Source organism: Syngnathus acus, chromosome 8 (genome assembly GCF_901709675.1).
Source record: "Syngnathus acus chromosome 8, fSynAcu1.2, whole genome shotgun sequence".
In the NCBI taxonomy this organism is placed as follows: domain Eukaryota; kingdom Metazoa; phylum Chordata; class Actinopteri; order Syngnathiformes; family Syngnathidae; genus Syngnathus; species Syngnathus acus.
In genome coordinates, this window is record NC_051093.1 from 1,786,127 (window position 1) to 1,809,082 (window position 22,956).

Here is a 22,956-nt window from a genome sequence, read left to right on the forward strand (position 1 = left end):
ATAAAAATGTGATTTTACAAAAGGTATATTGTGTCCATATGTGCAAAGAAAAATGTCTTGTATTTCTGTGGTGGACAAATCGTACTTACCTGGCTGTGTGATTTGTGGAGAGAAAAGACATTTTCCTAAAAGAATTCCCCCAAGCCCAGGAATGAAGTCTTAAGTATTTCTTACCTGTGAGGATGAGCAGGGTCCACAACTGAAGCCAATGACCAAATATTTGTTCACCAAGCTGGAGATAACGTTTACCCTCAACGTGGAGATTCCCGAGGACGCGTTTACTGTGTTGCTAAAACCATACGCCACACATGGTGCCATTTTTGCCGCGGAAGCAGAAAATATGAACTCGAGTTAGACGCGCTTACGGAAATGGCAACGCAAGATGGCCGCCGGTGTTTTCACTTCTCGCTACGGCCTTATGCCAACAAATCCAAGTTAGTGCCTTAAAAGGCACGGGCATGGCAATGTGACCTAAATCAATTTAATGACAAAAAACATGTACATAGGTTTTGTTTTTATTAAGACAATTTCTCTTAGCCCAAGTTCTCGCGAGATTATCGTGATGACGCAGTGCATAAGTAAAGCAAATGAACGCGTTCTCCGCCAAATTAACACATACATATAAATTAGTTTAGCAGATAATTTTTTTTTAAGATACACGAAGGACCCAACAGTGTACAATTAGCCTCATGCTCCCTGATACAATTAGATAATTACAAATTTACAATGTAAATACTTGTACTTTTGTACTGAAACAAATGTTCAGCCCATCTAACATTTGATATCTACACAATGAGTTGAGCATGAACTGTTCAAATCATTCGTAATCAGATTAACAACTTCCCATTAATTATCGATTGAACGCTAAGTAGAAACATCCCATCTTGGAAATAAAATGCGGTTTCAACAGCTGAATTTGTTTTTGAACATATGTATTTACAGAACGTACCTAAAAAGACTAAAACTATTTGTTCTTATTTAAAGCAGTTGTGCAATGGCCACATTTTACCAAAAAAAACAACAACCCTGGCAGTCGCTAAACAACTCGACTGCTCGTTTTGAAGCCAAACTGGGGCTCAGCGTGAGCATTGATGAAGAACGAATGTTGCATCATGTGACTCGCAGACAGTTTCGGTAATGCGGACATATTGCAGTGCTATTAGTGGTTTGAGTCCCAGCGGGCAACATCACTCCTTGGGCACTCGGAAGGCGTCCTTCTCTTTACGGAGGCTCCTCATGGCTTCGATGGGATCCGTCTGTTTGACGTGATCTTGTACGGATTTCTCTCTGTATTGAGCGGGAAAAAAAAATGCTGATGGCATTTCCGACCGCTCTCTTTGCTGTGGATGAAATCATCAAAGACTCGGTGCGGTGGACATACTTGACTCTCATGAATGGGTTAAAGGTGAATTCATCAGCCAAAGTGGATGGGATGGTAGGCTCACCATTGCTGCATTTCTCCTGAGGAAACAAGCACAACCTTCGTCACAAATCCGGTGATCATGTGACTGAAGCGACGATTGCTTGTACGCGACGGACAAATAAATACCTTTGCCCATGCCAACTTCTTCTGAATGACCTCGTTGTCTGGCTCGACGTGGCGTGCAAACTTCAGGTTGCCGACAGTGTACTCGTGACCACAGTAGACTCGCTGAAAGAAAGACAAATATTCGTGTGCATGCTCTGTTTATGTGTTACGGCCATGCCAAGTAGCACTTGAAGGTTTCTAATGACGACCATGCTCGTTTCATGACATTTTGCAATTTCTGACGACGTTAGGTTTGCGACTTGAACATTTGGGCGCTACAATCCTTCATTAAGCTATGAGTGTTTGAGAGGCACCGTTTCAGAAGGCAGGCGTCCCAGAATTTCAATCAAGGCTTTGTACATTTGCTCCGCGGTGCCCTCAAAGAATTTCCCACAGCCTGCAACAAATAGTGTGTCCCCTGCATGTGGGGAAAAACAAACAAACAAACAAACAAACAAACAAACAAAAATCAGCGTTAACATGGCAGGCTGCTGCGATTGCTCAAGTAAGACCAATGATGGAAGTAGCGGCAAAGCAGGCTAACGGGATGTTGTACCTGTGAAGACAGCGGGAGGCTCGGAGCTGTCATCTTTGGTGACATAGTAGCAGATATGGCCGGTGGTGTGGCACGGCGTAAACAGACATTTGACGTTAAGCGAGCCAACCTGAGAACAGAGATGACATCAGAGATGGAGATATTCTCTGCTGCTCGGGTTGATGTTCGTACTTTGAAACTGTTGGCGTGAGAGACTTTCTTTGTTATGGCATCGACGCGTTTGTCTCCTCCGTAGACTTTCAGGCCGGGCATGAGGCTTACCATCTTCTCATTGCCACCAGCGTGATCCCTGAAAACAATGGTGCTCAAATTCAGAAATGAATAATGTTGAATAACGAATGTCAAGTGTTCCTCAAGTCCAATTTTTTATAGCACAAGCGCGTTTCCCTCTAGTGTGTTTGCTATGCGGCTTACCAGTGGTGATGGGTGGTCAACACTGTTGTGAGCCTTACGCCATGTTTTCTAACTGCCTCCACAACCTGCAATTAAAAACAGCAAAGGTCAATTTTATATAACACGTATATGGAGAGTTTCGGGGAAACTGGCCTGAACTAGACCAATTCAAGAAACGAGGCTGAGCATATATTACGACGGTGTTTTTTGTTGTTCAGACAGCTCAGATATTTGGATTAAACACTGTGTTTAGAACACAACTTGTATTACTTCATTCAAAAAAATTATACATATATTCTCCCCGTGACTGTAGGTGATCAGAGAAGGCCTCACTGACCCTGAGCAAAGTTTAAACTCAACTCAAATACAAATTATGACAGACCTTCACAGGTTCCACGGGGTCAACGATTGCTGCTTCTTTGGTGTCCGTGTCGATGAGCAGGTACATGTAGTTGTCAGTGAGAGCTGGCAGAAGTTCAATCTTCATGTTGGCTTGCTCCACCACTGACGTTTTTCTCACGGTGTTGTGCAGGAGAGCCGCTGCTTGGGCCTTGACTTCCACAGGTGCTTCGGAATCGGGACAACGCACGAGTCAATCATTGACACTAGGTTAACCTTAAATAACGTGTGTACACGTGAAGCACGCTGTTTTCTGCACCTATTTGATATCTCATCTTCAACAACAATGTGAAGACGATAATTGTGTGTGTGTGTGTGTGTGTGTGTGTGTAAGAGACAGTAACTGACAGGAGACCAGCTGTGTTCATGTAAGAACTCGTCTTCACCATATGTCATAAAACGAAAAAATGTGTCGTAATGCAACAACAATTTAAGACGATAAGCCCCACAAGACTGCCGAGTGCGACATGGAGTGTATCCTACCAAGTTTTAAAGCTGTGGCCGCTCCTACTAGAGTGCAGGCACTCCCTACGAGTGCTTTCAGTAACATTCCAAAATGCAGAAAACCTATCAGTTAGCGGTGGGCAAAAAGTTTGGTTGCGGTTCAGTTCCGGTTTCGTCACCACTCACCTCGCAGACTCTACCAATCAAATTCGGGGGAGTGGATGGGGGAATCGTGTTAAACGCTTTTTATTTTTTATTTATTTAAACAACAAAATCCACCATGACATTTGTGTGGTTGTCATTTAAAGACATTATATAGTTATCACGACATCACAACAGAAAACGTTAGGTTTTAGTTCATTTCCGTATCGTCACCATTCGCTTACTGAGCTCGACCAATCACATTCGGGAGAGTGGTCGGCAGTGTGTGTTGCGTTTTATGCAAGCAATAAAAACACTCAATGTGTATTTCTTACGTATACGAAATACGTATTGTATTGTAAATATTGTGTGTTTTGCTTCATTTTTGTTAAATAAAACAAAGGCAGCGCTATACAATTTTTTTATATACAAGTTAGTTACAACCTGTCCCTTACGACTCGCCGTAGCTTAACGTTCACAGTTGCATAGGGTATCGGTCAAAGTTGACTTCAACTCGTGCACACTGCTCGAAAGCTGCGGCATTTGACATTTTTCCAGTTTTTCCAACAATGTCGGCAGGAAATATATCCCGATTTTGGGAATGGGGAAGGAAGATCATTTGCGTGGGCAGAAACTACGCGGAGCACGCCAAAGAGTTGAAAAACGCCGTCCCCACGGAGCCGGTGCTGTTCTTGAAGCCGCCTTCCGCCTACGTCCGGGAGGGCTCCCCTATCCTAGTGCCCTTTTACTCCAACAACCTGCACCACGAGGTGGAGCTCGGTGTTGTGATCGGCAAGGGGGGCACGGCCATCCCACAGTCCACCGCTATGGAGCACGTAGCCGGCTACGCGCTGTGCTTGGACATGACGGCCCGGGACGTGCAGGACGAGTGCAAGTCCAAAGGTCTTCCCTGGACGCTGGCTAAGGCTTTCGACACCTCTTGCCCGGTGAGCGAATTCATCCCCAAGGAGCGCATCCCCGAGCCGGGCAACGTCAATCTGTGGTTGAAAGTCAATGAGCAGCTGAGGCAGAGTAGCTGCACCTCCCACATGATCTTCTCCATCCCCTACCTCGTCAGCTACATCAGCGATTTCATCACCCTGGATGAGGGCGACCTGATCCTCACCGGGACCCCTAAAGGGGTGTCGGCCGTTCAGGAGCACGACGAGCTGCGGGCAGGCATCGATGGAGTCGTCACGATGACCTTCAGAGTTGAGAGGAAAGCTCACTAGCGGTGGTCAACTGAATAAAAACTCAACAGAAAGTTGTTCAAATTATGACTGAGTGGCGAATTTTAAGGAGGTAGATTGAGGTCAAAAGTTTTGTACTTGAAAAAACAAAACTCGTACTTGGAGGGGAAAAAAAACTTGAATCTGAAAATAAACGTGCTGAGTTTAAAATTTGAAAAATAAAACAATGTAATAAAAATAGAAATACTTGTTTGAACGTTTTTTCGAGTTGAAAATAGTTTTGCTTCGCCTTAGTCATTTTTTTTAATGAACAATTTTCAGGTTTCACCTCTATTTATTTTTCAGTATTTGAGGTCTTCTTTTCACCAGTTGCATGTTTTATATTTTCAGATTCACCTTTTTTTCAGGTTAAACTCTTGTTTTTGCAGATTCGTCTCTTTTTTTACAGGTTCAAATCTTTGCGAGATGCATACTTTTGACCCGAATCTGGCGTGGGGGCGTGGTACTAGCTGAGCGGGGCGTGGAATCACGAGTGACAGCTGAACTGGAAGGCTTGGAACTAGGGATGGGCGATACCAATGATTTTGGAATCGATCCGATACCAAGTATTTCCTGCCCAAAATACCCGATATCGATCCGATGTCGATACCGGAAGTGTAATTTCCCGCCAAATTTTTTTTTTTAAATGCAGTGGCATGCTGCATCAATATTTTGTGCCTTACATGTGACTATTGACCTGCACATTTGTATACTACAGCAGGTGTTTCACTGCAAATGATACTTGCTCTTGGAGAGTCATCTATTGAATTTTGTAGAAAAAAGTATTACGTCATGTACATGAATTATTAACCTTTTTAGAAAAACATTAATGGAAGATGCATATTAATAGTATAACTTTAATTAAAAGGAGCTATTCTTTACTTTTTTCTCTCTCTCTCTGTTGTTGGGAAAAAGTTTTGTCTTTTAGTATAATGTAAAAAGAGACATGGTACCAACAGAGATGCAGGGCTTAATCGTCATGAGCAGCAAAACTATCAATTTGTAAAGCCACTGGATACTTACATTTAATATTGTAATACTTTAGTGTTGTTTATAGGAAGTGGAGTTACAAATAAAACGTATGGCGTTCGACCACAAATTGAAAAGGGGAAAACTTTATTTATAAATGACTGACTAAAGCGCAGTAATTATTGCTTCAAATAGCACATCAACCACAAATGCTTACGATTTTTGGTTAGCACCTGTTACCTGGATATGTCTTGCCTTTCTGAAACGCTGCTTCTAAGGTACTTTGGTACCTTAGCCTCGGTGTGGCTGCAGGGTTTTCCGTCGCTGCCTTAGTGTCTGCGGCACGTTTCAACTGCAGCTCTTCATGAACCGTGGGGTGAATTTTGCTTAAATGTTTTGTCAAGTTTGTGGTGTTGCCACAATATTTAATTGTTTTGTGACATATTTCACATTTTGCCTCGTTGTTATTAACTAAAATATAATATCCCCAAACCAGACTTCTCTTGCGTTCGGACTGGGCCGCCGCCGTGGCCATGCTTGTTTGTGTTTGGATTGGAAAGGGGGGCGGAGGAGGAGGGCTTGGCTTGTGAGAAAAGGGGGCGGGAGCAGAGCAGAGCAGGACACGCCGGTGCAGCAGGCGGAAGGAAAAGTAGTGCTAGCATGAGTGCAAGTCGTCAAATTGGAGCAGAAAAAAATGAGGAAAAATATAATTAAATAATTGTAAGTATCGATATTTTAGCTAGGGAGATCGATACTCAAAAATTAGCAGCCTGGATCGATATATCGATATTTTGGTATCGATCCGCCCATCCCTACTTGGAACCACCCGCCAGAGACAGCAGAACTAAAACAAATGAAATTTGACGCCGATTTGACGCTGCATGGGTTGCGAAAAACACCCACAGTAGCCTGAGTCAATTGTATCTGCGCTCGGTGAATGTGGGTAGTAGCTCTCGACCCCACCGCGCTGCTTTCAAAGGGCCGTGTCATAATCGGGCATAATAGTACTTGAAATGTGGTTGCTGAACTGCAAAATGTGGCTAACTCGATCGCCCTTAAATCTCTTTTTGTGCTCAATACTGTCACAAATGGGTATTTAAATATAAATTTGTCACAGGCATCAAATCTAAGGCTGGCAATGTCATGACTATGCCGTATATAGGCGTCAACTTTCATTTGTTTTAGTTCCTACGTTCCCTGAAAGCGCTGTCGCTTTCAGTTGAACCTGAAAAATAAAGATGAATCTGAAAATATAAAACATGCAACTGAAAAAAGACCTAAAATCTTGAAAAGTAAATTCAGGTAAAACCTGAAAATAAATAATTTATTTTAAAAAAAATGACCAAGACCAAGCAAAACTATTTTCAACTCGAAAAAACTTTCAAACAAGTATTTTTATTTTGAATACATTGTTTTATTTTCAAGTTTTAAGATCAACACGTTTATTTTCAGATTCAAGTTGTTGTTTTTTCAAATACGAATTTTGTTTTTTCAACTACAAAACCTTTGACCCTAATCTAGCTCCATAGAATTTTCCTTTACAGGCCAATGCCAATTTTGACCAGCAGAGAGCAATGATAGAGCCTTTTCTACGGACGGTGTAAACAAAAATTGTGCCTTGGTTTTTTTACCCTTTTAATTAGGCAAGGCAAGTAAAATCAACTTGCTTGCTTTGTTGCGCAAACATTGTTGTTATAAATGACTAACTTATATTAAAGTTTTTCCAACTCAAATGACTGTTTTATACCCAAAACAGTATTTTTTTTTACAGTGTATCAACATATAATGAGGTTGTTGAAGCTCAATAGAAAACATTTTACTCCAAATCTCTGCACGTGTTTACATTTTCAAATAATCATTTGTAAAACATTCCTAAATCACAATGTGCATCACTGGTGAGTTCTCTTTCGAACGTTCCTGCGGGCAACGTGGATTTAGAGTTTTCAACGACAGAATTCGGACTTTAAAGTGAGAATTCTGACTTTAAAGTGGGAATTCTCACTTTAAAGTCAGAATTCTGAGGGAAAAAAAGTCAGAATCCTGTATGCTGTACCCTCCTTTTTTTTCTTCACTGGCCCTAATCCTTTTCTGTACAGACAAGATTTGTGTGCATTTCAACAAATCGGCATATAAATTGTGGATCTACTGGATTTCTTTTACTTGTAAATCATGAGAATTTAAAGTGAATTAGATTTGTATTTATTCATGTTTTACATCTTTAAAACGTATGCATTCTTTGGTAATGAAAATTGTACAGACATTTTTTTCTTATTTTTTTTAGTTTGTAGTAACAAAATGGATGGATGGATAATTAAATAGAACATTCTGGAAAATCCTGGTATACTTGGCCACCAGGAGGCAGTGTAATACAGTCATACAGACAAGTGAGTGAGTTGTTCTTGCAGAGGATAAAGAATGTGAGTAAGGCGGTTACGTTGTCTGTCTATGGCTATTAACGCTAGCGTTAGCGCATCTTTGGTGCTGTTCTCTATGTGTTAGCTTAAGCTAGCAGCGGCGGTTATAAAGCAGTTGCTTGTTTACGACACAAATTCTCTACGTTTTATACTGAGTTTGGCAGTCAACTTAAAAGGGATCAGAATTAACTCACATGGAAGTAGTATTGCCACCTGTGCCGGATTTTCCTGATTGTCCCGGAAAAAAAAACTCCGGGACACTGAGATGTCTCGGATTTTCGTACATGTTGTGCAAAATGTGTATTTCAGTTTAATTGTAGTGTGCCTACGTCCATAAACCTGTGCACAGCCTTATTGGCTCTAGCATACTCATTTGTGGTGTTGGGGCGGCGGGCAGTGGCGGCTAATTCGGAATGATGAGGTGAAAACAGAGAGTGTGTAGGATAAGGAGAGACAGAAAGGAAAGGATCCAGTGACTAAAAAGAGTGAAATTATGTCGTGAAAATGGGTGGAGGGACAGATGACGAGGGTGCTATAGGTGATGACAAGCCAGTAAAGAAAAAATAAAAATGCTCGACATGTTTAAACAATGACGGGGCGGCTCGGCGGGGCACTGGTTAGCACGTCCGCCTCACAGTTAGGAGGGTGCCGGTTCGATTCCACCTTCAACCCTCCCTGTGTGGAGTTTGCAAGTTCTCCCCGTGCCCGCATGGGTTTTCTCCAGGCACTCCGGTTTCCTCCCAGTTCCCAAAAACATGCTTGGTAGGCCGATTGAGCACTCCAAATTGCCCCTAGGTGTGAGTGGGAGTGTGGATGGTTATTCGTCTCTGTGTGCCCCGGTTAAGGGTGTCCCCCACCTACTGCTGGGATAGGCTCGAGCACGCCCGCGACCCCCATGGGGACAAGCAGTATAGAAAATGGATGGGTTAAAACAGAAATACGCTGTGGCTAAGACCATGCCCTGGCGATCCATTTTATGCTAGCTGCTTCCTGTGCCCAGCGAATATATGTATGAAGGTAAAACCGTATTAGATGATCACGCCAAGTCTAAAAAACATCAAAATCGAACCCAGCCAAGAGCAGGAAGCAGCAGAAGCAGAAGCAAAGCGCCCACCAGCCACCACACTCTAAGGAATCAAGTAAGTTGTTTGACATTACACTTTACATTACTACATTTGGTTATTCTTATAGACTGTGAATAATTAAATGACTTGTTTTTATTCCACATAGGCAAATGGAACCTAATTATTTATTCCCCCTTTTCCTCCTAATACTGCCCCCAGGTGTCCATGACAAAAAAAACGTTGACAATAAATAAAAAATAATAAAGGCCTGAAGCAATTAATAAAACAAATAACTAAGAAGTGTCATTTTTACTAATTAGAGCTATACAATTGCAGCGTAGAAGGGTGATTTTCATCTTGGGTTAGATCGGCAATGAGCGCCATTGCTTACAAACAAAAAGGTCGATTCAATGGTCAGAATTTACAGGATTTCTTTCAGACACAGGTGGCAACCCTTCACGGAAGGTCCACTTCAAAAACAGAGTTCAAGTTGATGTTTGTGCTGGGCTCGGTTTGGCAGCGACCATCTGTGGTTCCTCGAGAAACACAGACCACATGAGGCCGCTTGTTGGGATCAGTTGGGACACGTTTCCCCCCGCCAGCGTTTGGATGGAGTCACGCTCCGACACCAGCTTTCTGCATCAGGACAAAAGATGGATACACTGCGAGATTCATTCCATTCCAGCTGCGTTGTCTGCTTTGAAAATACAAATAATGATTGTGTTGCTGTTAATGCTTGAAGATTTGGACTCTGCAGACGTCCTATTGATGCACATCTGCTCCCGATTGGGTTACGGTGTGTTCCCACAGGCCTCTCTGCTTTCAGGATCAATCAGAAGCGGCACGGCTGTAACGTGAGCGCCTGTGCATCGTCACTCACCTGAGGGCGTGTCGAGCTGCACACAAGTCACTCTGTGCACTTTTGTAAGAGATGTATGTTTAAGCTTCGGGTTGAATCGAAAAGACAGTACTGTATAAACCATCACGTGTGAACTTCAGTTGATTTCTAGACTTTTCAATGTGCAACAGTTGAATGTTTCTGAAGCATCAAATCAACAACAGGTGTTTGATCCAAGAAACTTACCAAAGGGGTGCCCCAAGGCTCGTGCTTGGGACCCATTTCATTTTCAATTTACTACTTAGAGCTTGGCCCAGCTCTGCTTTAGCATTCAGCGCATGCAGAAATCCGTGAACGGGCATCCGACGTGGGGCCGAGCTTGCAGCCCGTCGTGATGTCACTGGGCAGTGACCTCACGCCAGGTGCACTGATGCCAAAAAAAGGCAGCAAGGGAAAATGCGCTTAACAAAAAGCGCAGCAGCTCCAGCAGTGGAAAAGTGATTTACGTCTCCCTTGTACAGAAATAGGCACAAACCGACATTCTTATTGCATTTCTACATTGTTCTTGAAGTCTACTTAAACCTTGACCAAAGAAATTAAAGTTTTTACGAGGAGAGAAAGCAGAAGGGTTCATGAGACTTGGGCGTTGAGTGTTGTTGCCTTTTCTAAAAATATATTTAATACAGAGCAGTGATTGAAATCCGACATGACCTTGTAGAATATTTAAGACAAGGCTTTTTGTGCGATTGGCCCTTGAGGCTGTTGCCAGTGTTGCCACAGTTTGATATATTTGAAAAGCAGGCTATAGCACTGATTGCAGAAGATCCTTATGGGAGAAATGGTGAATTCAATCCACGAGTATGTGTTTTCCCATCACAATGGCGGTATTCGTGAAAGCAATCGCACAGCAAGCAGACTTGCCGCAGTGCGCAACTTACGAGATGAAGTCAAGTCACCTCTTCGACGTCTCCTTGCGTGAGCAAACACATCCAACAAGTGGCTGGCGACCGTTCTTCATATTAAAAGCACGCTGAGTTAAGCTGCTTTGTTTTGGGCACAGAATAAAAAGCAAAACAAGCATGAAAGCTAGGTGCAAATCGCTCTCAGGAGCCCAGATGGAGGAGTAAAGTGTGCCGAGCATCAGGGAGCACATGTCGCCCTTCAAAGTGTCTTGTGGATTCCTCCAAAGAAAGCCACATCCCAAACTGCTTCCACGCTTCCCCATCAGGCATATTTTTACTTTGAGGCCTCACTCAGTGTGAGAGTTTTCCGTTCATTTGGCGGCGGAGCCCTTGTCGTAAAAGTGCAGCAGGCATCTCACTCAACTTGAGTCAGAGCGTATTTTTTGGTAAACAAGCCTACATTGAAACGTTTCCAGATAAACAATCCTCGTTTGGGAAAAGGCAAACTGGAGCTCCCGTAAGAGTCGAACATTCCTTCATTTGGTTTGAGAACGTCCGTTCTCTGCGAACCAAATGACTTTCCCGTCAATTTGGGTTGTTGGGAGTCACAAGTTGAGATTCGGCGAGGCCCACAAACCACAAAGACGAGAGAAAAATGGTCCGATTGAAGGAGACTGCGGTCCAGGATGGAAAATTAGTCCCACAAGCGTCTTCATTTGTGGCTCCTCACAAGAGAAACCACTAAACTTTCTAATCATCCTTTTTTTCAACCTGCTTTGAAGAAACCAACCTTCTTTCCTTGTCAAGGAGGAGTCATGACAGAAAATTTCTCCTCTCGCCTGATTTCAAATAGCCACGGAGGCCCAATTTCCACTCATGCAAATCAATCCACAATGGGAGGAATCGCTGGTATGCATTTAAAGCCTCAGAAGCAACCTTCCAGCTCAAAAGGTTCCACAACTGAACCTTTCGCAATGAAAAGGCAGCGACTTGTTTTTCCCATCAAGTATTTTTGTTTTTAATTCAAAAGCCTGTAAAGTGAATTCAGAAATTTGTTTCGTAAGACATTGTAAAAGTTAAAACGGCTCAAAACATGCAAAGACTGTCGACAGCGAGGCTTTTGATTTGCCGAGCTGGCGTGACCTCTTTAGAGTGCCTCGTTGTCAGCCCTGAGTGCAAAGCGTTAGGGAAGCGAGGCCGTGCCGTTGACACCTTCAAATTAAGCGTTGCCCACGTTGGCGCGCCTCGCTTGTTCCTCCAGCCGCTCTCACCGGTCGCCGCAATTGCATTTGTCACATCATTAGCGGGCTTTAGTGACAACCAAAGCCATGCGGCTTTAATGGGACGCCATTGATGCTAACGGATTTCGCAGATGGCATTGCAAAGACGCTTCAGGCCCGCCGCAGGCCGATCGCTACACAGTGAAAGGCATTATCGGCTTTGGCCCGAGCGCTTATGAATTTTGGTGGGGGCCCACTGAAACACCGCTGCCAGACCCATAAAACTGAGGGCGAATGTGACAGAAATGTCGAGCGCAATTAGAGAGGGCGTGTGGAGACCAGGACCGCGGCCAAAGCGGTTTGCCTGCAAAGTTGGGCCAACATGCACACACTGAGCAGACCTTTCGCACCTATACAGTCACCCAGCGGGAAAAAAAAGTCTGTGCTGTGAACCTCAGGGACACATTTGTGTAGTCCCCCCCACAATTTCAGTTGATTTCAAGTTTGAAGCAGTTTTCCCATTGAAGAGGAGAAAGCAAGAAGAAAACAAAGCATTTTTAATGGGAAGCGCCAAGGCTCTCAACACAGACTGTGCCACTTGCACTGCACTCAGTGTCAGTTGAGAAATGAAGCAATGACTGAGTATTAAGGCAGTCAAAATGAATTCAATTTCTGAGTAACCACATTGAGATGACTCACTTGAATTTGTCCAATTGACACTCGCCTTTGGCCCCCCTTGGGCTTCATACACCTGATCACAACTTTTGGAGGTTTGTTTTTTGTTTGTTGTGTCGCTTCGGTACAGGCTGGCGGTGTGTCACGAACGGATACCGACTAATTCGGAGCCCCACGGTCATAATGAAAGGCCTGCGATTGCACATGTGGCTCAAATGTACGGAAGTGTCACCAAGTGCATGAGATTGCGAGGCGGGACAAGTGGTTTCAATTCCAATACGGCTCGAGCAAAAACTTTTCTGTGAGGCCGGGCCAACAAATGAAGCGGGGACGCTGGCAGTCATGGAAAACAGAACAGAACTTTACAACACTGAGAATGACAACTTGAATACGGAGTTTAAAATGAAACACAGTTGGCACCCTGTAACCTAAAACACATTTCCTTCTGATGGGTAAATGTTCGTGAAAATAAGAACAATCCACTTAGCTTAATACTGCAAACAAGAACGGAAATGTCAGTAAGGCATTTTTTTCACGTCTTGATGTGTCATAAATACATAAAAGATCTTTCAGTTATCAGTAAATCAACATCAACTATAAATATCAGCTTATTAAAGTCCAAAATAGACTTGGAGGCAATTTTTTCCCTTTGGTTCAATAAACGAGCAAAGGCAGCGCTGTAGTTCAGCGGCGTCGGCGGCTTTTACGCGACAGCAAAGCAGTCGCACGTCATGGCGGTTGTTTCCACCGTTTTCGTGAAATGTCTTTTGTTCTTTTCTTGTGCTCAATGCCTGCCCGAATCTCCGTGCAGGTATTAGTTCTTGATTTGGTTCGATTGTTCGATCCGTATTGTTTGCTCCTGTCCATTCGTAAGGAAGATAAGCGATTGTATTTTCATTTTGTTATCACAGTGCTAATGCTAGCTTAGCACTATATTCTGTTGAAGCCAGACCACATTGTCTGAGACTATTTATCATTGAATTTCATAATCGTACTTGTGTGATTCATTCATTTGTTCGTTCATTCAATCATGTTTGTTTATTTATTTATTTATTTATTTATTTATTTATTTATTTTAAACTGGCTGCTTGGGAGAAACTTGATTCCTTTTTCATGTGATCCTGGATACCCTGAAGGAGGTTCACTTGGAAGATGCTGCATCACATCCGGTTCCTGAGACAAAGTCAGAATCAGTTTTTTTTTTTTTTTTGTCTGGGCTACTGTCCCGCTGTCAGTCCCATCCAAAATCTTGCCCGCTCATCTGGTAGAAGCGTCGGTTATAGGGTCTGTAGAAATCTCTGAGTTTCTGCAGGACGGCGCTGGGAATGTGGGGATGCGGCCTCCCCTTTGACTTGCCCAAACAGCGAGGCCTGCTGCTCCCCTCGGGTTTCTTCAAGCAAGGGAAACCTTTGGTCTGATTGAAGTAGAAGTGCTTGTCGGAAACAACCCTCTTCAGGCCCAAGAAGTCCTGAACCCGAGCCATCTCGCCAGCGGGATCGGACACTAACCGCTCGCCACAAACAAAAAGAAATTGTGACAGGGGGAAGTGCTGAAGCCAGTTCTCCAGATGTTTGGCGTAGAGGCCGATGCGAACGGCGCTCCACGAGGTGTCAATCGGGCCCGTTGAAGCGTTCCTCAGGGCCAGGCTCTGGAACGAGGGGAGGCCCGGGTTCTTGGAAAGAGTTTGCGTGTAGTCAGACACGGCTCGGGTCACGGGATCCCGGACCACAACGATGAGTTTGGTTTGGCAGTTCAGAGTGCAGACGCGGCTCGGCGCCTCCTTTGTGACAAAGTAGCTGGGGGTCTTCTCCATGGTGATCTGACCCTCCAGCGTTCGAGGCATCAAGTTCCTGAAACATAGCAAACAGTGTGACAGTCTGGTTCCTTTTATTTGTTATTTAGCAACAACCATTTCCAAACTCAGATTGTTTTGTTCTACTTTGAGTCGTGAACCTAAACGGATTTAAAAAACAACAACGTAGTCACTCGAAGCCGTCCTTATTAGCGGCATTTAAGAAATTTGGTGGCACACTAACCACAAGCAGCAACCACAGGCCACACCCTGCCACCCCCAAAAAAGTATAGTCATGTCTGATGTGCCTTTTTTAAATCCCAACGGAAATGTTATGTATAGCGCAGACACAACAAATCATCCATGCATCAATTCTCTATACCGCTCATCCCATTGCGGCGGGGAGGGTGTGGCAAGGGGTTGGACGGCTGGAGCCGGTCCCAGCCCACTTAGGCAAACGCAAGACGAGACTCTCGAGAGGTCGCCACTCAATCCTGTATCAGCCACTGCTAAGTGTCAACCGCTTACCTGACTTCTAACGGCCCTCACAAGTCTTGCTGCATCAGCCAATGGAGGAAAACCTCTTACTAGGTGATGGTTGTGCAACTTGTGCTCCATTAGAAATCTCTCTTTGGTGTTGGTTAACTATTCCTTCCACTGAGGAAACAGCAACTTATTTTTCTTTAAAATAGACAAAATGACAGCGCCCCCAAGAGGCAGCAAACACAAGCACATTCCCTTCGCAAGTGATCCGCCTTGAAATGTTGAGCGCAGCCTGAAACCAAAATGACAGACAGGAGTCAATTGACGTCTACTCCCATGGAAACTGAAATGTTTAGCAAATGCTTCAGACGCTACGTATAGCGCCACTATAAAAATGTTGAAGGGGGAAATGGGAGGTTGGTCACCATGGTTACGATAATAACAGGAACCGACAACAAGCGGCACCGGCGTGTGCTGCAGTCAAAACGTGTCTGTCACTTGTCATTCAAGAACTACAGCTTGAAAATTTTTCATTCAGGTATTCCTGTGATTGGACTTTTTTTCCCACTCCCCCCTCCTTTTTATTTTCAATTTGGTCTTTGGTGTCTACTCGAGCTTGCGGCCAACTTTGCCTGGGTTAGTTAAACACATACGCACACAGGCCACTTCAAAAAAGTGGTACATCAAGAGAGGAGATAAGCTAAACACATCGCTGCACGTGGAAGCGCCGCCAAATTTTCTCTGATTAAAGCCGCACGGACTTTTGCGCTCGTGTTGTCCGGGGTTCTCGCTCTGAGGCACTCTACGCTCCTCCGTAGCCCCTGATCAGTCATAACCGCAAAGACTCGTGAAGCACTTATGGGCAATTTGCTACAGGTTTCCAGCCTCTTCTGCGAGAGCAAGAAAGGAGGCACCTTTCAGCACCCCCCAAAAGCACCTCTGGCCCCAAAAGCCCCACCGGCGTGGCCGACTGCTTAGCTCAGCTCTTCTTTTTGAACACATGATGAAAGATGCTGGTGAGGTTAGCAGCGATGGCGTCGTCACTCAGTTCATGTTTAGACTCATCAAAGTGGCATCTTTTTGCGTCCTCACAGAAATGTGTTTGATTTTAGCCACCCCCTCCATCTTCACAGACAGACAGCCACAGAAGATTTCAGACTGTTTTTGAATGAACGCTCGGCGCTTCGTTTTCTCAACACGTCTTCTGGAGAGCTGCTGGAAAACAAATGGAGCTTTTATGTGGCTTGGGTTCACATAAAGGACTAAAGGAGAAGTTGCTGTGCCGCATCTGTGTCATTATTGGCCTTTGGCTTCAAGTGTCAATAGCAAGACGTTCGCTAGTAGTGATGATGGATGGAGGTCCAAGGGAAGTGAAGTTAAAGTTTGAAAGTTATTGTGGTTAACTATATCAGGTGCTGAAGAATAAAGCCTTATTCATAGAGACTGAAAATTTTATCATTTCTTTACAATTTGATCTGTAGGAAACAAATCAAACATGTAAACAATTGTTTGAAATGACAGGGGACTTTGGGTGGAGCCTTGAGGGACTCTATCAGATGGGAGCTTGTAGAACGAAATTGCTGCTACAAGACGATTATAGTTGAAAACACAGACAAAAGACGACATGGGCAGACTAGACTAAACCGTGAAGCTATTTATGCCTGTAGCTCTCCGGAACATAGAAACATTAGCATACCAACGACGCTGTAGCACGCTTACAGACATGACTGGAACCATAACTACAGTCAACGCCGAAGAAAAAAACTGCCAGGGGTAAGGGAGGAGATGTTATTTTATAATAATAATGATATTGAATAAGAAACAAAATATGTAGACACCACCGAGACGAAAAACTCTACTTACTTACCACACATGAGGATTTATTTGTTTTCAGTGAATGATTCAACGTGTGATTAATGGAATGGTGGCGTCTATTAGGGCGGAGGCCACACTCTTTGAGGAAATAGCGTCTTCAACTATGTAGGATACATGTTAGTGAAGTACAGTGGTGCCATGGGATACAAGTTCATTTGTTCAAAATCAAAAACTAAATGTCTCGAAAAACTGCTAAGCCGGCGTCTCAAGGCTCCACTGTTTAAGTAAAAAGAGGAGATTAAACACAGTGGCTCTTTCAAGTGGGATTGTCGGATGAATGACTACAGAAGGAAATTCTCTTGAACGGCCCCAAGTAGTCACACATTGATCTAAAGTTGACTTGAAGTAATTTGAATCGCAAACTACTCTGTGATAAAAGACCATGAATTGATTCTTATCCATGTACAGGAGCTGCAAATGTCCCATTGCCGCCTGTCTGCCCCCGCTTTAGCTGTGTCTAATCAATACGTCTGTCTCGATATGACAGATTGCTGCCAGTGTGTGCGCGTGTGTGTGTGTTTGTGTGTCCAGATGCAGATGAGGCGTCTCCTCCTCCGCTCTGCAAGATTTGTCCTTCACTGAAGTGTCACTTGGGTAATTGACCATAAGTTGTCTGATGTCCTCATGACTAATGAATGCTGTCGGCCTCGTCTTAATGTGTCTCACTATTAGCGCGCAATCAATAAAAGACATTTTGCCGTCATAAATTTGCTCCTGGATGTGGTGTCAGGAGACAAATGTGACAAATCGTGCGATTCCTTTCTTGTGCACGTTGTTGTGCATGTAAATGGACTCCTGTTGTGGTCTACGTGTTGATGTCGAGGTGGCACTTTGCAGCAGCGGTGCTGTTTATATCACAGGAGGGCAATCACAGGAGGGCAAACGAGTGATCTGATTTCAAATCTACAATTTCCACGTTCGTAATGTTTTTTTTTGCCCTTTTGCTCCACTATCTCAACGTGCATTTTCCCAGTGACGGATCAATCTTATCATCCACAGCTGACAGAAGGGAGCCCCGTTTGTCAGGGTAATTTATAACTAGCAAATCACTAAAGTCGAACCAAATGACGGCACCCAGGAGGCAACTCCTTGTTTTGATATCTAACCGCACCGAGTTTACGACATCATCACGCAATGTAACAACTAATGTTTGGCTTGTTTATAAGCCCGTGCTTGTAAAGCGTGACCAACACGTACTGCAGCACAAAAAAGTCCATTTGAGGAAAAAGTCGCTCGTAGCCGACTGCGTTTGAAGCCAGAAAATCGGCAGCAACGACGAGGGAAAAATAGTTAGCCTGAAACCTGCTGCGGTGAAGATGTCGTCGTGCTTTTCCCGCCTCTACTGATACCGGCCTGATGAAAGTACTGATACTCGGAGACAGTCCGGATCTCCAGATTAAATGCAGACGTGGATGTGGCTAAGAGACTTCCTGCCCAAAAACTTGATGGCTGAATTGCCCCCGTTGCACCAGAACAAAAGACATTCTGCGCAGGAAGTTGAGCTGAAAAATATTCTCCAAATGCAATTATAATTTCATTTTCTTCAAAGAAAAACACATTGACTGTTATTATGGCAACTAAATGGATCGTTTGGATTCAAATGGCTTTTGCTTTTGTCAGAAATATCGGTGAGGAAATAAGAAGGGTAAAGAGCAGCGCAAGACGTTTAAATGGTCAAAGTGACTTCATGGCTGCACCGCACGACAAGCCCAATCATAGTTGCCACCGACAGATTCTAAACATACTGCGAATTGTTCTTTTCTTTACTCCCCCCAGCCCCCGGGGAAGAACAATGCAGTAATAGAGGTACAGGAGGTTGTCTCAACATGAGGTGAATGGCCTGGAAGGATGTCATAATATTTTATATGCCTACTCATTAAGGGTTTCAGCTCGAGATGTACCTGCATTATTTGTTAATTATGATATGTTTGAATTTAATAGTTGAATTACAATATCACTTCATTGATCATAACGATTGTAGATTTATTTTAGAAATCTTGTTGTTGAATAAATTGCCATTAATATTCTTCATCTGCTCTCACCTGGGCATATTTAATCGATGGCAGATCTATGATCGATGGCATGTTAAGACATCTAACAACTGGACTAAATGCATCTCTCAGGGACAAGTGGCATTCCACAAGGATCCTTCTTATGACAACTGTCATTTGAAAAAAAAAAAAAATCTAATTCATGTACTATATGGTTGAAAGCACAGATTCCAGGAGGGGATATCTACTCTAGCTACAGAAAAGTATCGAACTATTTTTTAAAAACACTCGGTTCGTCCCACTTCAGACAAAAAGGTTCAAAGTGTAAATATGACGCAGCGGCGTGCCAAAATGTAATGCATCTTTTTTTGTTGCATGCTTCACTACCATACAGGCTTGTTGACTTCCAGTAATTCATTGCTTCCATCCTGTTTCTTTCCTTGCCCAGCTAATTATTTCAAACAAGGGTGACGCAGCTCAACTCTTTGCAAGAGCAAGAACCACAGTTCTCGCTTTATTATAATATCCTCCATATGGTGTACGAGTTTGGCCATTTTTTTTTATCAGCCTTTTAAGCATCACATAAAGCTCCAACTCCAGCCACAACTTTGCTGCCGTTAAAAAACATGCGCAGGCGGGTCTGTTACACCTATCAGCTGCTGGCATTCACGGAGGTGTCCAAAATGTCACCCGCAACATTGATGCTACTTTTGTTAGCCGACCATGGCATTTTGCTTTGCGTATTAAGCGCGTAGATGTTGGTCAAATCAAGAGATGTGGTTTATTTTATGTTTAGTTTACAGTAGACTTCAACTGGGACTGGCAATAAAGAACTTCAATGTGTAAAAGTATTATATGGGACACGTTTAGTCCAAGTAATTTCATTTTTAGAAATCCAAATTAAAGTGTCGCTGAGAGTGCAATGGCTCTCGATGCGGATTTGAATAAATCTCAATTTTGGTCAGCGCTGACATTGCTGTTGGCCATTTGAGGACTTGGGCTGCGTTTTAATGGCGCTGCTGTCAAGAAATGACCTCTGGTGTCGAGACTGCAGGTTGACAATTGACGAGCTTTCAAAAACATCAATGAGGAAGTGAAATAATTATGCAGATTGCATTTCTGGTATTTATGTTATGCTTCAACTAGGACTCCCTTTCGCAATGTTTATTTTCGTACAGACTGCGTTTAGTCCACATCTCAAACTGCATTTTTTTTGGAAGACTGGGCTAAAGACTTTCCACATTTCAGTATTTGACAGACATCCGAATGAAAAACAAGGATTGTTCGGCCTTGGCGGAGGTCTGCAGTCTATACTGATGGTCCTTTTGGTATCAATCAATGTTTATTATTTACTACCATTATTTACAGTCAGCAGTGGCGTCCAACTGCATTTTGTTTTTTGTTTTTTTTCAAATGACGCGGATGAACAATTCCACAAGATGAAAGGTCAAAAGTTTCAGTGATGTTTTTCAGGGCTTGTCAAGCATACCGGCCTGGAAGAAATCAAGTGTGTGTGCGAGTGTGTGTGTGTGTTCCAGATGTGACACTGAGCTGGCAGTTTGAAAAGAGGACTCGCTTGTTGCGCTTCAATGAGTTCATTCCCCGTCTCGCGCTTCATGACTTCCGGCGACTTCTCTGTGGGTTGCTGCAGATGACAGCAAGCCGTCTCCTTTCCCCAGCCTGAGTTTTGAGATTGGGTGACAACAAACGAGTCGTCTTTCGGTGACCTCACTCGGGATCGCGTTGCTGCCGTTTCCTTTTGTGGCGTTAATCCGCCCCACCTTCAAACTGAAATCACTACGCCGGGCAGGAAAGCCCAATTTAGCGGTCAGCCGGAGTCAATTCCCGATGACTTTAGGCGAGATGTTGGTGTTCGAACCTCGCGCGTAATCTCATCTGCACACGAAACCTCAGGCCTCTGAACTGTGAGGCAGACGTAAGCACTTTGTCACTCTGCTGCTGCTTTTCAGGGTTAGGGAGTCAAATGTATTGGGACGCCTACAGTACTGGAAAGACAGGTGAAAGACAATCGGGTGTCCTACCTGTACCACTCCAGTCCCTTGTCGTAGAATCTGTCAAAGAAGTGGGGTTCGGCTCCTACAGCTCTGACGTCCGGGTGGATCCGGAGGAATTCGAGCAAGGCGCGGGTTCCTCCCTTCTTCACGCCAATGATGATGGCCTGCGGGAAGCGTTTGCTGCCAAAGGTGTTGGACACGGGCATGTTGTTACTGCTGCTGTCCTCCAGGAGGCTGCGGGGCTGAACCGCCTGTGCGTCCACCGGGGAAGCGCTCCCGGGCCGCTCCGGCGGGCTGCGACGCCCATCGTCCACGTAAAATGTCCTCGGAGCCGAGTGGCAGATCCCCGTGAGACAGTAGAAGAAGTAGGTGAAGATCAGGAGCATGGTGAGGAAGGACAGTGCCTTGGCTGAGTTGAACCTGACTCTGCATGCGCTACATCCCATGAGTGGAGCTGCTGCGCGGTGCCCAAGGGCCGCGGCTTTGATAGCAGCCTCCGGACATCAGTCAGCGGTGGTGCACTTTGGGCGCCGACCTGTTGCGTCAGGGGGTGGCTGGGGGTGACTTGCACAAGTGCGCAATGCAAACAGCACATTTGTCACACACGAGCCTCCCTCTTCTTCTGCTTCCAAACCTTTGGTCGGTTTCAAGTCCGGGCGGGCTGTGATTTGAGGTGTCCTTGCAGGCTGCTCTGCTGTGTGTTTGTAGGCTGAGCTCCACTCATCCCTCATTCAAGGTTTCCTCTCTCTCTCTCTCTCTGCTCTCTCGGGCTCCTAACCTCCCCCTTTTCTTCAAGTCTCCACCTTCCTTCCACTGATGAACAACACCCCCTGAGGTGGCAGCAACAGAAGCTGCTCGCAAATGAGAAGGCAATATTTCTGTTTGGGAAAAAAAGAAACTTCAGTGAAAGTACAGAGTAGTAATTCTCAATAGTAAGATACATTTGGATATGCGATCAAAGGAATGTACAGTACTGGCATAGCTTGCTGACTTTGTGAACTGACACTAAAATAGTGATGCTATTTGTACAAACAGAAGTAAAAGGAAGAAGAGCTACTCACCCTTTGAAGGCGGAGGCTGTAAAAGGATGGCCGAAGGTGGGTCCACTTCACAAATAGCTTCACAAATATTTACAAACCGAGGACGTGTCCGTGTTCAGAACGAACCGACCGCATTTGAACTCATGTTAAACGGGCGTTCTAGTCGACTTTTCCTGCCAGCTGAAGAAAACCAGCCCCTTTGCATGATGCTGTTTGAAATATTAGTGGGGCAGCAAATACACTTTTCAGTATGTTTCAGGTTTGCCGTGTGCCATGAGCACCCCGCTCCCTCTACAGAGCTAAAACAGGTTTCCAGTTGCCTCTGGCAAAGAGATGATCAGACTTTGAACCGGAATAAATGACCGTGTGACTGGACGAGAGGGCAAAGGGGAGAGATAGGTATCTGAGGAACAAGTGCACGCGCACACACACACACACACACACACACACGCACGCACACACGCGCGCACACGCACCACCTTGAGGCCGAGTTCTCGTCACATACTGATAAATGAATCTGGCAATCTTCTATACGTGTGATTTTCTTCCCTCTCTACAGGTTTGGCCTTCTTTCTTGTTTAAAAAGCCTGAGGCAAACTATCAAATGTATAAAGTTAAGCATCAAAACAAGTGCAATTGCAGTTGTTTTGACGGAGACTGTAGGAACAAAAAAGCAGCTCAAACAAAAGGTCTCGGCAGACACTGACGTGACCCTGGCAAAGATAGAATAATGATACGTTTGGAAGGAGGCACGGCTATTGTAAAGCCATTCTGGCACGGAGGAATTCTCATCTTTGGGAGTCGCACGCAGCCCCAATGAGGTCACGACGGAGCATTTGCTTTCATCACGTCTTGTTATTTGCTCTTTGCCCTTACGCTAATTGCTCTGTTTCAGGGTTCTGCTGACGTGTTTGGGACCGGTAATATAAACAGCCAGATTAAAGAAACAAACATGCAGCAGCAGCAGAGGAAGAGGATGCGAGCGCTT

At 44.3% G+C, this 22,956-nt stretch overlaps 3 protein-coding genes across 3 annotated transcripts; 1 reads left to right on the forward strand and 2 right to left on the reverse strand.

The window, feature by feature from the left end:
• Nucleotides 1-494: 494 nt before the first annotated feature.
• On the reverse strand, nucleotides 495-3,515 carry hagh (hydroxyacylglutathione hydrolase). The gene is made up of 9 exons (XM_037255618.1): nucleotides 3,360-3,515; nucleotides 2,860-3,044; nucleotides 2,499-2,563; nucleotides 2,256-2,373; nucleotides 2,085-2,193; nucleotides 1,843-1,946; nucleotides 1,550-1,651; nucleotides 1,382-1,461; nucleotides 495-1,287 (listed from the first exon to the last, which is right to left on the reverse strand). Exons 1-9 carry the CDS (start codon nucleotides 3,424-3,426, stop codon nucleotides 1,188-1,190), a joined length of 930 nt encoding a protein of 309 aa, XP_037111513.1. The 5' UTR covers nucleotides 3,427-3,515; the 3' UTR covers nucleotides 495-1,187.
• A 385-nt stretch (nucleotides 3,516-3,900) lies between these two features.
• fahd1 (fumarylacetoacetate hydrolase domain containing 1) lies at nucleotides 3,901-4,888 on the forward strand. Its single transcript, XM_037255619.1, has one exon. The coding sequence runs from the start codon at nucleotides 4,031-4,033 to the stop codon at nucleotides 4,691-4,693; it is 663 nt and encodes a 220-aa protein (XP_037111514.1). The 5' UTR covers nucleotides 3,901-4,030; the 3' UTR covers nucleotides 4,694-4,888.
• Nucleotides 4,889-12,848: 7,960 nt separating this feature from the next.
• Nucleotides 12,849-22,269, reverse strand: LOC119125678 (heparan sulfate glucosamine 3-O-sulfotransferase 6-like). The gene is made up of 3 exons (XM_037256426.1): nucleotides 21,990-22,269; nucleotides 20,956-21,806; nucleotides 12,849-14,622 (listed from the first exon to the last, which is right to left on the reverse strand). The coding sequence occupies exons 2-3, from the start codon at nucleotides 21,372-21,374 to the stop codon at nucleotides 14,004-14,006; spliced, it is 1,038 nt and encodes a 345-aa protein (XP_037112321.1). The 5' UTR covers nucleotides 21,375-21,806; nucleotides 21,990-22,269; the 3' UTR covers nucleotides 12,849-14,003.
• Nucleotides 22,270-22,956: the final 687 nt, after the last annotated feature.

Bases quoted from the DNA above. Each gene is read 5' to 3' on its own strand.
- hagh (XM_037255618.1), bottom strand. From the start codon at position 3,426: ATGTTACTGAAAGCACTCGTAGGGAGTGCCTGCACTCTAGTAGGAGCG. The intron at 2,194-2,255 runs GTACGAACATCA...CTCTGTTCTCAG, and splicing joins CTCACGCCAACAGTTTCAAA to GTTGGCTCGCTTAACGTCAA. The intron at 1,462-1,549 runs GTATTTATTTGT...TTGTTTCCTCAG, and splicing joins AGAAGTTGGCATGGGCAAAG to GAGAAATGCAGCAATGGTGA.
- fahd1 (XM_037255619.1), top strand. From the start codon at position 4,031: ATGTCGGCAGGAAATATATCCCGATTTTGGGAATGGGGAAGGAAGATC.
- LOC119125678 (XM_037256426.1), bottom strand. From the start codon at position 21,374: ATGGGATGTAGCGCATGCAGAGTCAGGTTCAACTCAGCCAAGGCACTG. The intron at 14,623-20,955 runs GTAGGACACCCG...GCTATGTTTCAG, and splicing joins AAGGGACTGGAGTGGTACAG to GAACTTGATGCCTCGAACGC.